The sequence below is a fragment of the Ptychodera flava genome, chromosome 18 (assembly GCF_041260155.1).
Source record: "Ptychodera flava strain L36383 chromosome 18, AS_Pfla_20210202, whole genome shotgun sequence".
Lineage (NCBI taxonomy): Eukaryota > Metazoa > Hemichordata > Enteropneusta > Ptychoderidae > Ptychodera > Ptychodera flava.
Genome location: NC_091945.1, coordinates 13179072 through 13193206, shown reverse-complemented (window position 1 = coordinate 13193206; position 14135 = coordinate 13179072). Strand labels below are relative to the sequence as shown.

Sequence of the window (14135 nt, the reverse complement as noted above, 5' to 3'; positions counted from 1 at the left end):
AGGAGTCCCTAATTTTACAAATCAAGATGTTTTGTATGATGTTCATGATGGTTTTTACATTAAAGAAATATGTGTTTAGTTTTTGCATTTATAATCTGTGTTTTTATGACATTTCAGGGATAGAAATCCTTTTTCATTTTTGGTGGTAAACTTTAAACACCAGAAATAAAATTAGATAGCAATTGAATTCTAAAAATCTGGTAGCGATGTTAGGTGTATATTACAAGTGGTACAGATTGAATATTTCTGCCACATTCAGTTAGTATTCACAGTATGATAGCTTGTGATAAGTTACAGGCTTCTCATGTGGCAAATTTATGCAGTCTTCCATAACCTTAAATGTTTGAGCCACACAAGTAAAACAATTGTCCATGCAGAAGACAGCATTTATGGTATAGCACAATGGCAGTTAAGATACGATTATTGTGGTATTTAAGGCCCCGATTTTACGTGTATGTCATAGTTGTGATCAAGCAGGCTGAAATAGCATCTTGAGTATAAGTACTTTTCTTGAGACAAAAAGGGCTGGGCCAAACAAAACTCTTGTAAAACAAGACACAACGATATATGTTCATTTAAATTACTCACTGTTTGAGGGCATTCATTGTTTTAATGATTATAACATTTTAGCCCAGATATATTTTCATTTGATATTTTGATATCATCAAGAAATGTCTGGTGATGTTCACTTCTAGATCATTAAACTGGTGGAATCTACAAAAATATTAAAATCATTCAGAATCACATAATTTCTTGTATAAGTTATAGCAGTTTGAAAGTAGGCCGAATGGGAGTCAATCAAGCTGAATGCCATTTAAATTGGAAGGCAGCAAAATGCCATTTAAATTGGAAGGCAGCAAAATTACCTTTCACCTATTGGACCACCCTAGGTAGTTTCTTGTGAACCATAATTGCGTAATTAGGGGGTCTTCATGCATGACATCACATGATGAGATGACCTAGACTTGACCTCTCAGATAACCTCAGTTTTTCTCCTTTTCCTTTGTATTATGACTCCATTTGTGAAAGTTTCCTTTGAAATAATGGTTTTTACTATCAAACTGAGTAGTTGCAGGCCAAATTTTGATACAGCAAAGTAGGTAAAACTTTGATAGACTCAAGGACGACCCAGGACTCACAGAGGCGAAGCAGGCCTCAGTGTATTCATGGACGTTACGTTCATGATGTATTGTAGTATCGAACAGCAACAGTGTTTGTTTTACGTACCAGGGAATTTGTAACTTTGTAGAAAGGAGAGTAAAGTGTTTCAATACATTGCAACTTTGTAGGAAGGAGGGTAAACTGTTTCAACATCTCACAACATTTTATTGTTAGGTGTAGTTTTCTGTTGAGGAGGTGTAAGAATTCAATAGCCACTACATTAGCCAAACAGGAATTTTTGTAGCCATTTTTAACTTTCTTTCGCATTTGGCGAATTGGCGAATAGGTAGCGGGAGCCCTGCTACTATCGCCGGTTTTAAACCAGATAAATATTAATATTGGCGATTTCGGGACTCTAAAATCCGAAGACGAAACTACACAAAGCGTCTCTTATCTTGACATCCCGGGTCTGCCAAATCTCCGATATAACCAATAAATATAGGCAATTTCGGGACTATACCTTGTAATATTGATATTACAAGATATTGGAATGACTTTTTGCCTACTGTGTATCGGCACGCCGGGTGTGAGAAACCGCCGATATTATATTTACCCGATAAATATCAATTGCGCCGGAACTCCTAGGCTAATATCGATACCAGACGATCCTAGATTTACTTGCACTGTATGGTGTTGGCATGCCGGGTCTACGAAATCACGGATATTTATCCGATAAATATCGGCGACTTAGGACTTTAACTCTGATACGAGACGATACTTTGTCAAATCGTGGGTAAATATCCGATGTATATCAGAGATTTCACCACCTAACAGATCTGACCACCCGAATACCTCTGTCCGACTCTTAGTTCAAAAATAGCATCCATGGCCGGAAGTCAAGAATACTGTATGTTTTACAATATTAGATTTATTAATGCACGAAATACATTTTTCACATGTAAAGCATTTTTTTTCATTAAATGTCCCTCGGGACTTCGTCGAGAGGGCCGATCGGATATCATCGGGACTCGGGAGGCCCTTGCACAAATTACATTCTTTACATGTAAACATTTTTACTTGGCGATCGGAACTTGAACAGAGGACATATCGGAAATCATCGGGAGTTTGGGCTGGTCTTGTATGAAACATAATCCTTACAACAAGCTTTAAGACGATACTATTTTTTAAATAGCGGGCAAATATTCATTATATCGGCGATTTCATCACTTTGTAGATCTGAGTAAGTCCGACTTCCTAAGTTGGACACCAGCTTCGAAAAACAGATGACACTATAATAGATTTGTCAAATCGCGAATAAATATTTTCTGATACATATCGGAGATTTCGCAACCTTAAAGATCTGGCCAAGCTCGATTTACACGGTAACACATACAATCAGTCAATCATTCCGTATCATTTACGAACCAAAAATTAATTTTAAGCGACTGATACAGAAAATTCTTGTTTTGGAAACGTAGCGTTGAAGGATCGCAGGGTCACTCACTCTCCAATCCAGTTCGGGGTCTGTACAAGCACAGGGTGACTCCCTCTGCTGAATCATACACAAAACGCAAGCAACCAAGATAGGAACGATGTTTTGAGATGCTTTCTAATTATTACATATCTTGGACAGGTTCAAATTAGTATGGTTTGATTTCAGTCAGGGAAAAGTAATACTCGATGTCAGAAATATCGCTGTCCGAACTCTCCATAGTCGTCTTACGAACGCGCTGAACTGTTCACAGTACTCCTCCAGCTGCAAGCTACAATCGTCTGTATCGCCGATGACGTCACGCACGCTTCTCCCATGAGCCCTTTCGCGCCCATGGTATTCCGGGCTCATTTCCATAAATGTCGTCTACTTGAACTTCTCTTTTCGTCGCGCCGTAGTCGTCAGCGCGTGCAATTATGTTGCAAATTTGAGCTGCATTTTACTCAAGGATGATTTTGGAAGGGATAAACTGTCAAAGTCGCTGGACTTAGGTTTCCCTTTAAAGAGGGGATTTTTCCTGATATCTGGAAACGTGCAAACATTATCCCTATTTTCAAATTAGGAAGTCGTTCAAAAGTTGAACATTACCGGCCAATTTCCATTTTACCAAGTCTGTCTAAAATCTTTGAAAAGATAGTTCACAGACAACTCTCACATCATGTTTCCAATTCCATATCTACTAATCAGCATGGCTTTGTTTCAGGTAGATCTTGTATCACTAATTTATCTATTCTTATGAAAGATCTCCTCTTAGCAGTTAACAGCAAATCACTATGTGATATCATTTATACCGACTTTGCTAAAGTATTCGATAGTATAAATCATAAACTTTTACTTCATAAGTTGACTTCTTTTGGTATCCAGGGCACTTATCTGAAATGGTTTAATTCATATCTTGATAACAGGCTACACAGAGTGATTATAAAAAATGCTTTTTCTGAGTGGACTCCCGTCCTTTCGGGCGTTCCTCAGGGTTCTCACCTTGGTCCACTTTTATTTATTCTTTTCATTAATGACATCTCTGATAATCTTGTGTCGGATTCGTTACTTTTTGCCGATGACATGAAGATTTATCGTATCATTGATTCGGATAATGACTCTTTATTGCTGCAATCTGATATCGATAGAATTGTCAGCTGGTCCGACACTTGGTTATTGAATCTTAATCCTACTAAATGTAAAGTTCTTACTGTTTCATTGAAAAGAAATGTTCATATTTTCCCTTACAAACTCGACACTCATGCATTGAGTAGAGTCAGTAGCATGAGAGATCTCGGTGTTATTATTGACCAAAGATTAAATTTTTGTGACCATGTAAATAACATGATTCAAGGTTTTATTATGAGGAATAGCCATTGTATTAACAGTGTGCACGTTTTCAAATTATTGTACTTTACCTTGGTAAGGTCTAAGCTTGAATATGCTTCTGTTATTTGGAACAGTATTAGTAAACACCAGTCTGATAGAATTGAAAGAGTACAGCATAAATTTTTAACATTTCTTCATAAAAGAATTACTGGTTTTTAAAGTGATGACATTGACTCGTTGTGCAATATTTACAATTTACAGTCATTAAAATCAAGGAGGACTATTTTTGATTATATATTTTTATACAAATGCATAAATGCAAAGTTTAATGTTAATGCTTTAGCTTCATTTTTTAGTCTTCATGTACCAAGGTTTTCAACTCGGCGTACTACTTTGTTTCATGTGCCATTTGGTAGAGTTAATTGTGTTCGTGACTCTCTTTTTAGTAGAATTCCGAGACAATTTAATTTGCTTTTAAACGAATACAATGACATTGATCCTTTTTCTGTAAATTTAAATGGTTTTAAAATTTTTTTAAAATATTGTTTTCTCAGTATTTGTTAAAGTTTGTTCGTCTTGTCTTCATGCTTTAACTCTGTATCTGTATTTTTACTAACAGTCTTCCATAAATGGCCTCGGCTGTGGAAGTCATTATTAATAAAATAAAATAAAATAAAGAGGGAAGTACATTTTGGGTGCAGTCATCGGGTAACTAGGAAACTACAAATGTAATTGAAATGATATGTTGTGACTGAAAATGCTAAAATAAGCCCCCGAAATTTCCATATACATGTCTCATGAGAACCTGAACAAACCAAAGTCAAGTAATCCTTAATGAAACAAGATATGAACTGAAAATGCTCACGTGTTTCAGTATATATAGCAGTCGTCTTTAACAGTGGGTTGACGTTTTGTTCTAGAACCATGCTGCTACTCTGTCAGATTTGTTAAGTTGGTTTATGTTGGCTGCCCAGTATATCCACGAGATAAATGTTCAGTATTTTCACAACTTATCAACTTGACCTATTATAGACCTCTGCATAACCAACCAACTAACTAACCGACTGACTGGTTTTATGCAAAGGACTTGTGTTGCATATTTTAAGTTTTGACAGAATTAAAGACTGAGTAATCAAGCAATTACAATTGCTGCTGATGACCTGAATTGTCCCTTGACCTGCCTCAGTTAGACAAAGTGGTGAGACTGTGATTGAACAGACAAGATGTGTATTACATAACTGGCAAAGTAACTATCTCTGAGGACAATCTATTGTGTTGTCTGGATACTTCTAGCAATAAATCCTATGTGAGGCGTGTAACATTTATAGTTCTGTAATATATTAGTGTGACCGCCGAAAACTTGGTGGTCAAGAAACAATAGAATCTGGTGGTCGAAATGAGATAATTGGTGGTCTTTTGACGCATGACCACCAGTTACTTCAAATTCCGACACTACTAATTGCTTCACAGAACAATCAGATATCTGTTAGATCAATATCGGTAGCAGGTTTCATCATATGTATTGGTGTAATTTCCGAGATAATCACTAATTACGAAGTTCATTAAATATGCAAATGAACCCTTAATTAACTTGACACTGCTTAGTGCTTTACGCGACAACTAAATATTTATCAGATAAATATCTGTAGCAGGTTTCTCAAAATTTGGTGTCACAATTTATATCGCTAATTACAACGTTCATTACATATGCAAACGAACCCTCAATTAACTTCACGCTACTAAATGCTTCACAATACAGTCAGATATCTGTCAGATCAGTACCTGCAGCAGATTTCATGAAATTTGGTGCAGTCATTTTGGTGTTCTATGATTAATTACAAAACTTCATTAACTATGCAAATAAGCTGTTGACACTGCTCAATGCTTTTGATACAATTAGATATCTATCAGATCAATATTTGTAGCAGGTGTCATAAAAGCAGGTGTCGGAGTTATATCACTAATTTAAAAAGTGCACTAAATATCAAATGAGAAGATAATTGACATGACACTCACAGTATCATCATAATGTTATGAGATTGTCATCAATGCAAAGTTTCATGAAATTCTGTATGTGTATATATATATATATATATATATATTTATCATATACCCATGTCCATATTGCTACATCCTAGTGACGTTCAACGTAAAATATCAGCCGTGATATTTCACGGTAAACGTCGAGATATGCACGATGAACGTCATCAGTTTTAGAGTTTTCACGAACTACATTAGTAGTTTGATGGTAAACAACGTAAACAACAAAATGGCTGCCGCTCCCCGCCTGCGAAGCGATGTCGCCGACGTAAAAACTTGAAGGGCTTCGAGGAACACGGGTATTTCTGGTTGCAAAATACGGAAATATCACGTTGAGTCGAAAAATGTTTTCCCATGGTATTTTTTGGTCAAGTTCTAGCAAACATTCTGCCGTTCGCACGACGCCAGCACTGTGCACGGTCGCCACAGAACAGGTAGTGAGTGCGTGGCGTGACAGCGATGTCTCGCGCGCGACGACTGTTGACATGGCAACTCTAAAGGTAAACTAACAAAATGGCGTCCCCTCTCTGCGCGAGCTCCGTGCCATACGACGATCGAAATCAGGATAGATTTAAAGCTGAGCAGTTTTTGATCGGTTACAGTTGTAATAACATATTGCACCTTAAAATGTTCCTTCTGTATGACGATTTTTGTATCCCGGTGTCTTTCTTCTTCACGGGTTTCATTGAGATATATACGATGTCGGGCGTGATGTTGACATCTTCGTCGTATACTTTATGAATGAAGCCTGTTGACATAAACATTCTGATATTTATGCGCAAGGCGTAATAAAGTAAGCCTCAAAATTTAAGGTTTTTCGTTCTATTAGTAAACATTCCCTAAAATTATGGGCATGGGTATATGATAAATCGGTTATTACCCAATATCGCCTGTTCCTTGTGTCGTATCAGCATTCGTGTCATTTGTGCTGCGTCAGACACTCGACTTCGTCTCGTGTCTGACGCAGCACAAATGACACTCATGCTGATACGACACAGGAACAGGCGATATTGGGTAATAACCTCTCTCTCTCTCTCTCTCTCTCTCTCCTCTCTCTCTCTCTCTCTCTCTCTCTCTCTCTCTCTCTCTATATATATATATACATATATCGACACTGTCATTTCCGTCTCCATAGGAAACCATTATATAAAAAAGATATTTCTTAACTTAATCAATATGCAAGCCACACTAACCAAAATCTAACCGATTCTTGCCAAAAGCGTATGGTATCTTTCTACCCAATCTGACTTGAATTTGTTCCAGCGTTCTGAGTTATCGTGTAAACAGACAGACAGACAGACAGACAAAGACACAGAGAGATAGACAGACAGACAGACATCGCTACGACATTAATTCACATGTGTGAACACGTGGGATAAAAACAATTGGAAAATTATGAGCAGCATTGTTTACGAGACGTAGTTTTGTTGTATTAATATGATTTTTATTCGAGTCACATAAATGGAAAACAGTCGCCTTACTCATTACTGTCAGAAGTATCAACAAAGTAACATTACAATATGGTCAATGTATCAGTGAAAATAACAAGTCATCGATGTGAACCAGTTGTAAATATTTTCCCCATTTTTCTATGAGTTTACCTAGTTTGAATTCTATGTTTGCAATGAAAACTTCTGTCTTCTGCACATTTTGGACATAGTTCATAAAGTTTGCAAAGTTAAGATCATTTTTATTACCTCTGACAATATAATTATATATTTCATAGTAACTTGTAGTAGGATATTAACACTCTTCGGAAACTGTAAATTTCCAAGCAAAACAGTCTCAGGATTCAGCGGAGTCTGGAAACCTAGCCCTCTTCTCAATATATCACTAAAAATTATCCAAAACCGGCTGATATGGTTACAGTGAAAAAGCAGATTGAGAAGAGTTTCCTCATTATCTGCACAGAAAATGCAAGCGCCTGTGGGAACTTTGGGTGGTGTCATATTAAAAAGGGGTGACATTCGTTACTAGAATATTATGTGTCATCTTCCACTGGAATTCACGCAAAAGCTGACCGGTAAATATATTCCCACTCACGAATAAGACTGTTAAAATATTTATGAAAAATATTTCTGACCGAGGAGAAATAAATTATTGCTTTACAATACCAGCTATAATACGTTTTGTGGTGCACTGACCAATATAATAACCAGATATGAACTAAATATACTCACGTGTTTTACAACAGGTTCATAAATAGTAGTACGCTTCACAGAACAATGAGATATATGTTATCACTATATGTAGCAGGTTTTTTCCAACTTCACACAGTACTCTCAGAGTTTAATCACTAATTACAAAACTTTATTTAATATGCAAATGAGATGTTAATTACCTTGACACTGCTCAATGCTGTATGGGACAATTAGATATCCATCAGATTAACATTTGTAGCACGTTTTATTTAATTTAATGCTGTAATTTTAGAGTAATGTCACTAATTACAAAGTTCATTAAGTATGCAAATAAACCCTAAATTAACTTGACACTGTTCAATGTTCATAGCACAATTAAATATTTATCAAATTAATATCTGTAGCACGTTTCACAAAATTTTGGTGCCGAAATTGCAGAGTTATATACCTAATTACAAAGTTTATTAAATATGCAAATGAACCCCTAATAAACTTTACACTACTAAATGCTTTACAACACAGTTAGATATCTGTCGGATCAGTATGTGCAGCAGTTTTCATCACATTTGATGCAGTTATTTCGGAGTTATATCACTAATTATAAAACTTCATGAAATATGCAAATGAGCTAATTATTAACTTGACACTGCTCAATGCTTCTCAGTACCATTGGATATTATCAGATCAACATCTGTAGCAAGTTTCATCAAATTTAATGCTGTAATTTTGGAGTAATATCACTAATTACAAAGTTCATTAAATATGCAAATAAACCCTTTATTAACTTTACACAATTAAATGCTCTACACCACGATTAGATATCAGTCGGATCAGTATCTGCAGCAGATTTCATCACATTTCGTGCAGTTATTTTGGAGTTATATCACTAATTACAAAACTTCATAAAATATGCAAATGACCTATTTGTTAACTTGACACTGCCAAATGCTTCTCAGTACAATTAGACATTTATCAAAACAATATCTGTACCAAAATTTCACTGACATGGGTGCCGTAATTTCAGAGTTATACACCTCATTACAAAGTTCATTAAATATGCAAATGAGCCCTTTATTAATTTCACACCACTAAATGCTTTACACTACAATTAGATATCAGTCGGATCAGTATCTGCAGCAGATTTTATCACATTTGGTGAAGTTATATCAGAGTTATATGACTGATTACAAATCTTCATAAAATATGCAAATGAGCTATTTATTAGCTTGACACTGCCTAATGCTTGTAAGTATAATTAGATATATATCAGATCAATATTTGTTGCAAGTATTATCAAGTTTGGTGCAGGAATTTCAGAGTTATCTCACTAATAACAAAAGCTCGTGAAATATGCAAATGAGAAGATAATTGACATGACACTCACAGTATCATCATAATGTTCTTAGATTGTCATCTGTGAAAAGTTTCATAAAATTTTGTGGATTATTTCTTGATATATGTCTACACTGTCATTACCGTCTCCATAGGGATATCATTGTACGGAAAAAAACGATATTGCATAACTTCATTAATATGCAAGCCACACTTACCAAAATCTAATCAGTTCTTGCAAGTAGCATATGGTTCCTGTGTACCAAATCTGACTTGAATCCGTTCAAGCGTTTTCGAGTTATCGTGTAAACAGACAGACAGACAGACACACACACACACACACACACACACACACACACACACACACACACACACCTGGACAGACAGACAGACATCGCTATGACATTAGCCCACGTGTTTACACACGTGAGTTAATAATGAATACTTCTGTGATGGTCTTTGAATAAAATGCCGAGCATACCCTCATCATGACCTATTGTAAATATTGACATACCAGCAATCTGTTTCCAGGCATCCGGCCATGCAGAGATTAAAGCATACCACCTAAAATGCTGGTTTGTTGCAACCTTCTGAACTACATGCTCACATTTTAGAATGTTACCATTGGTGTCAAATAGGTGACCAATATATTTAAAGCCAAGTTCATACAACTCCCTTAGAAAATACTTTTCTCAGCAACTAGAATATTTCCATTGTTCCAGATACACTGGTCTAAAAATGAGCCTCCGTGCCAGATGGAGATGTCATTAACTTTCATGTTTTAAGAATGGCTGTAAGAAAAGGGTTTAGATGAATTGGAAAAAAAATTGATGTTAAAATTGGAACGCAAGATTAGTCCATGCCACCCATACATTGAGTTTTCTTTAAAAAAAAACCATTTCCATGATTTCACTATGGATTTATCCAGATAACGACCTAACCAGTTAATGTGTGAGGTTTTATAATTACAAATATATCAGGCATGCCCAGACCCTCATCCTGAACACTTCCCCAATACTGTATTTACGAGACGAAGTTAAAAGCTGATCGACGTTGGATGATGAACGAGGAAAAGTCATGTAGAGTAATAAGGAAAGGTTCTCAATCCGATTGATATCCGCAGAAACAAAATATATAGCCCATATTGCTGCTAAAGTACTTGGAAGAAAGTCAAAGCTTATCGAAGGCCATCCAAAATATTGAGGAAAATGTTAAGTTCTATTGAGATTAATATTCAACAAAAACAAACTCTGTTGCTCATGTATTGGTGGAGATAAGTGGCAGTCGGTCAAAGGTCGTGCAAAGTCATTATGAACTTAACTACCCTACTGGTCAAAATGCAAAGCCTCCAAACTTCTGGTCTTGTTGTTGCTAAGATACATATGACAGTAGGTCAAAGGTCATAAGATTGACCAAACATTGTTTCATATTTGTCGATATGCAAAATGTCCAAACTTACAGCCTTTATTGTCTCTGAGGTTCCTAGCATGGGTCATAGATAATCCAGGATTACAAAGAAATTGATGAAAGTTTTCTTTTGACAATTACCAGTATCCCCAAACCAAAAACCTCTCTTCAACCTTACAGTTTCAATAATATGTGAAAGAAGGTTAAAAGTCAGTGGAAACACATTTTTGACAACACGCTACAGTCCATTTGGTGCCATACTGGCCATTATCAAACAAAAAGCAAACATCTAGCATTTGTTGATGCTTGGATATGTCAGAGGAGGTCAATAGACATCAAAGTAATCGAAGGTCATCTCAAAGTTGGGGTAAACAATCTAGTGCCGTATTTGTCAATATACAACAAAAACTACTGCTGCGTAGTTGCTGAGATTTGTAAGAGTAGGTTCAGGTCATCCGAAGTCACCCAGAAACGTTTGCGTTTTGTTATGGTCTAGGGCATGATCATTATTCCTTGGGAGGAAAAGGTTATTGCGAATTTAGTGGCGTTGCCAAAACCATGATACCATGATCAGTTTGGCTAGAAGAAATATACAAGTTTGAGGTTTCTTTGGGCGGGCCTAGTTTGCAAGGGTCATTTCTTCATTTCTATGCTCCTTTACGCGAATGATGATATGTAAAATACATCAATTTTTAACTGAACCAACATTAATTGACTGTCCAAAAGATTCACAAGAGCTTATTACAGGGAAAAATATGTTTATTCAGAACAATCATGAATCAATGAAAGAAAACAACTGCGTTATCTGTCGGAGTTCGATGTGAAAATGGTCACTCTTGAAATGCTTGTTCCTGAGGTGCTAGGTTGAAATATTTCTGCCTGTAAAGTTTAATCAAAATGTCTTACAATATACACCAGCTAAAAGAGCCTTTCTAGTGTATTCTATCATAACCTTATGAAAAGATGAAAAATGATGAATGATGCAATTTATCACTGGTGGAAAGTGCAAAACAACCAGGAGCCCTTTTTGTAGGTGTCTGTTCAATATGGCGGACGAAGAAGGAGAAGAGTGAACACGTAAAAATGACTAGTACTCATGTGGACTTTGGCCCCTAATGGGATCGTGTAGGAAACAGTCATACTGTATGCCTTTGTGTAGTTTAATTACATGTAGCATAAAAAATAATACATACAGATGCACACATACGTACACGTCACATAGTGACATGTACATAAAGGTACCCTTTAAAAACGAACCTGCAAAGAAAGATAACGACGATAAATCTTGCAATGCTTATCACATGACCTGTTTTACGACAGATCTCACCTTTTATTTAATTTATTTTTTAACTTAAAAGGCTGTCGTGTGTGTATCGTCCAATCAAAGTTTCGCCTAAAATATATGTATATGTCATGACCTTTGGCCAAGAGGTGCGTAAGAACTGGAAATTTCCAAACTCGCACAGTTTTGGGGAAGTGTCTGATCAAGAACTGAGGCCTCCGGGTTTTTCACAGCTTGCTGCAAGTTGCAACAATGTCGACAAAATGGAATGGAATTTCACTTCGTCTATTGTTACTACTTTTTTCGCTTGTTTCGATATTCGGTGTTCTATCAATCATCTATTTTTCAATAACAGACAGCGTGACTGATACTAATCACCTCTATAACACCAAAATGTATGTGAGACACATGGCTGCTGAAAATATTTTGCCATTCGATGTTGACAAAGAACATGGTCCTTGCTCGTGTGGAGATAAAAAAAGCTATGGACCTCTAGACGAGACCTTAAATAGACGGCGAATCATCGAAGCCAAGGAATGGGAGAGACATCATCGAGCCGAATTAGAACCATTGTCTCTTTGTAATGCGTTATCACCTATTCAGTACATCGGCAGTGGACTCACTGTTGAACCACTTCACAGTGTCCGATTGATTGGATTAGGAATACATCCAGCGGTGGCTCAAGACTTCGCTGAAAAAGAGACGTTCGTAATTCTCCTTCGATCGGAAAAGTCTATAGGAGTCTTATACTTAAATCTACCTCCTCATGCAAAAGGTATCGAAGTCGTTGGAAACAACACAAATCTGCTTAAGATACGAGGTGAGCCAAACATCTCTGTGCTTGATCCCATTTTGAGAAGTCTGTATTATAGCAGCACTGTGTACGATATAAACGACAGAGACATTATTAACTTTCAATTCAACAATTTCACCGTTCAGATCCATATCCATATCCGACGAACCACTGTGCCGTTTCTGTTTGATGTCGGTCCTGGTGATGACATAACTAAAAAAGTCACAGTTATAACCAAAACATTTGAACGTTATCAAGCCATTACCAGTCTCGTTGAAAGCATCAATAAATATTATCCAGGGATGACAATAATTATAGCTGACGACTCAGAACGTCCACAGAAAATCAATGGTAGCAACATCAAGCAATACATAATGCCTTTTGCAGAAGGTGCCTCGGCGGGAAGGAATTTGGCTCTCAGCCAAATCCGCACCAAATACTTTCTTTGGGTGGATGACGATTTTATTTTTACCAACGGTACCAAATTGGAAGTGTTTATCGAAAAGTTTGAGAACCCAAATGTAATGTTAGACGTGATTGGCGGTACATTCGGTGACAAAGATGGTGTATCTAAACACAAATGCTACGGCTGTCGAACTATAAGCTGGTATAAAGGCGACGATAATGGCGACTGTTTTGTTCGGCATGGCAACACCCACTATCACCAACTCAAAGAGTATCCTCAATGCTACATGGCAGACGCTATAACAATGTTCTTCATGGCAAGAACTGAAGCTTTCCGTCGAGGAGTGTTCGATCCAGAATATGAAAGAATTGGACATACCGAGTACTTTGTCAACAGACTGGGAAAAATTCGACTGGCTAGTTGTAGTGACGTCAACATCTTACATGCCAGGATCTCAAACAAGAAGTATGCAAAGTTTAGAAATCACGCCCCAGTGGGTGCAATGGTCAGACACCAACTTCTGAACATGAATCTGAAATGTTTTAAGTTGTAAGCGATAGGGTGAATATTGGTAACATGGATGGAAGACTAAAACAGCAAATTTAAATTGCGTAGGTTTGAGTTTTGGAAAGTGTATCTTTGTTTTAAATATGTGGTCGTTTCTGTTCATACATCAAATAAGTTCTACTTATTTTGTATAAGATTTATATGTATTTTACCTGTCTCAATAGAATCTGCTTGTCACTCCCGAAAAGCGTGGTAGATTGTTTACAGCAAAAAAGAGTTAGCATGGACTCTCTGTTGTGCTGCGAAACAACATAAACTCAGCCACT

The 14135-nt window shown here is 36.7% G+C and overlaps 1 protein-coding gene across 2 annotated transcripts in view; it reads left to right on the top strand.

Annotated features, from left to right (window-relative positions):
* The window catches only part of LOC139116897 (tubulin beta-4B chain-like), a 91688-nt gene that overhangs the window by 16896 nt on the left and 60657 nt on the right, over positions 1-14135 (top strand). The window contains exon 1 of one of the 2 annotated variants that reach the window (XM_070679627.1): positions 12224-12923. The exons of the other annotated variant lie outside the window; for it this stretch is intronic. Coding sequence (XP_070535728.1) covers positions 12870-12923 — 54 coding nt within the window. The 5' untranslated portion in view covers positions 12224-12869. Of the gene's footprint in view, positions 1-12223; positions 12924-14135 lie in introns of those variants that run through there. 2 annotated transcript variants of the gene reach the window in all.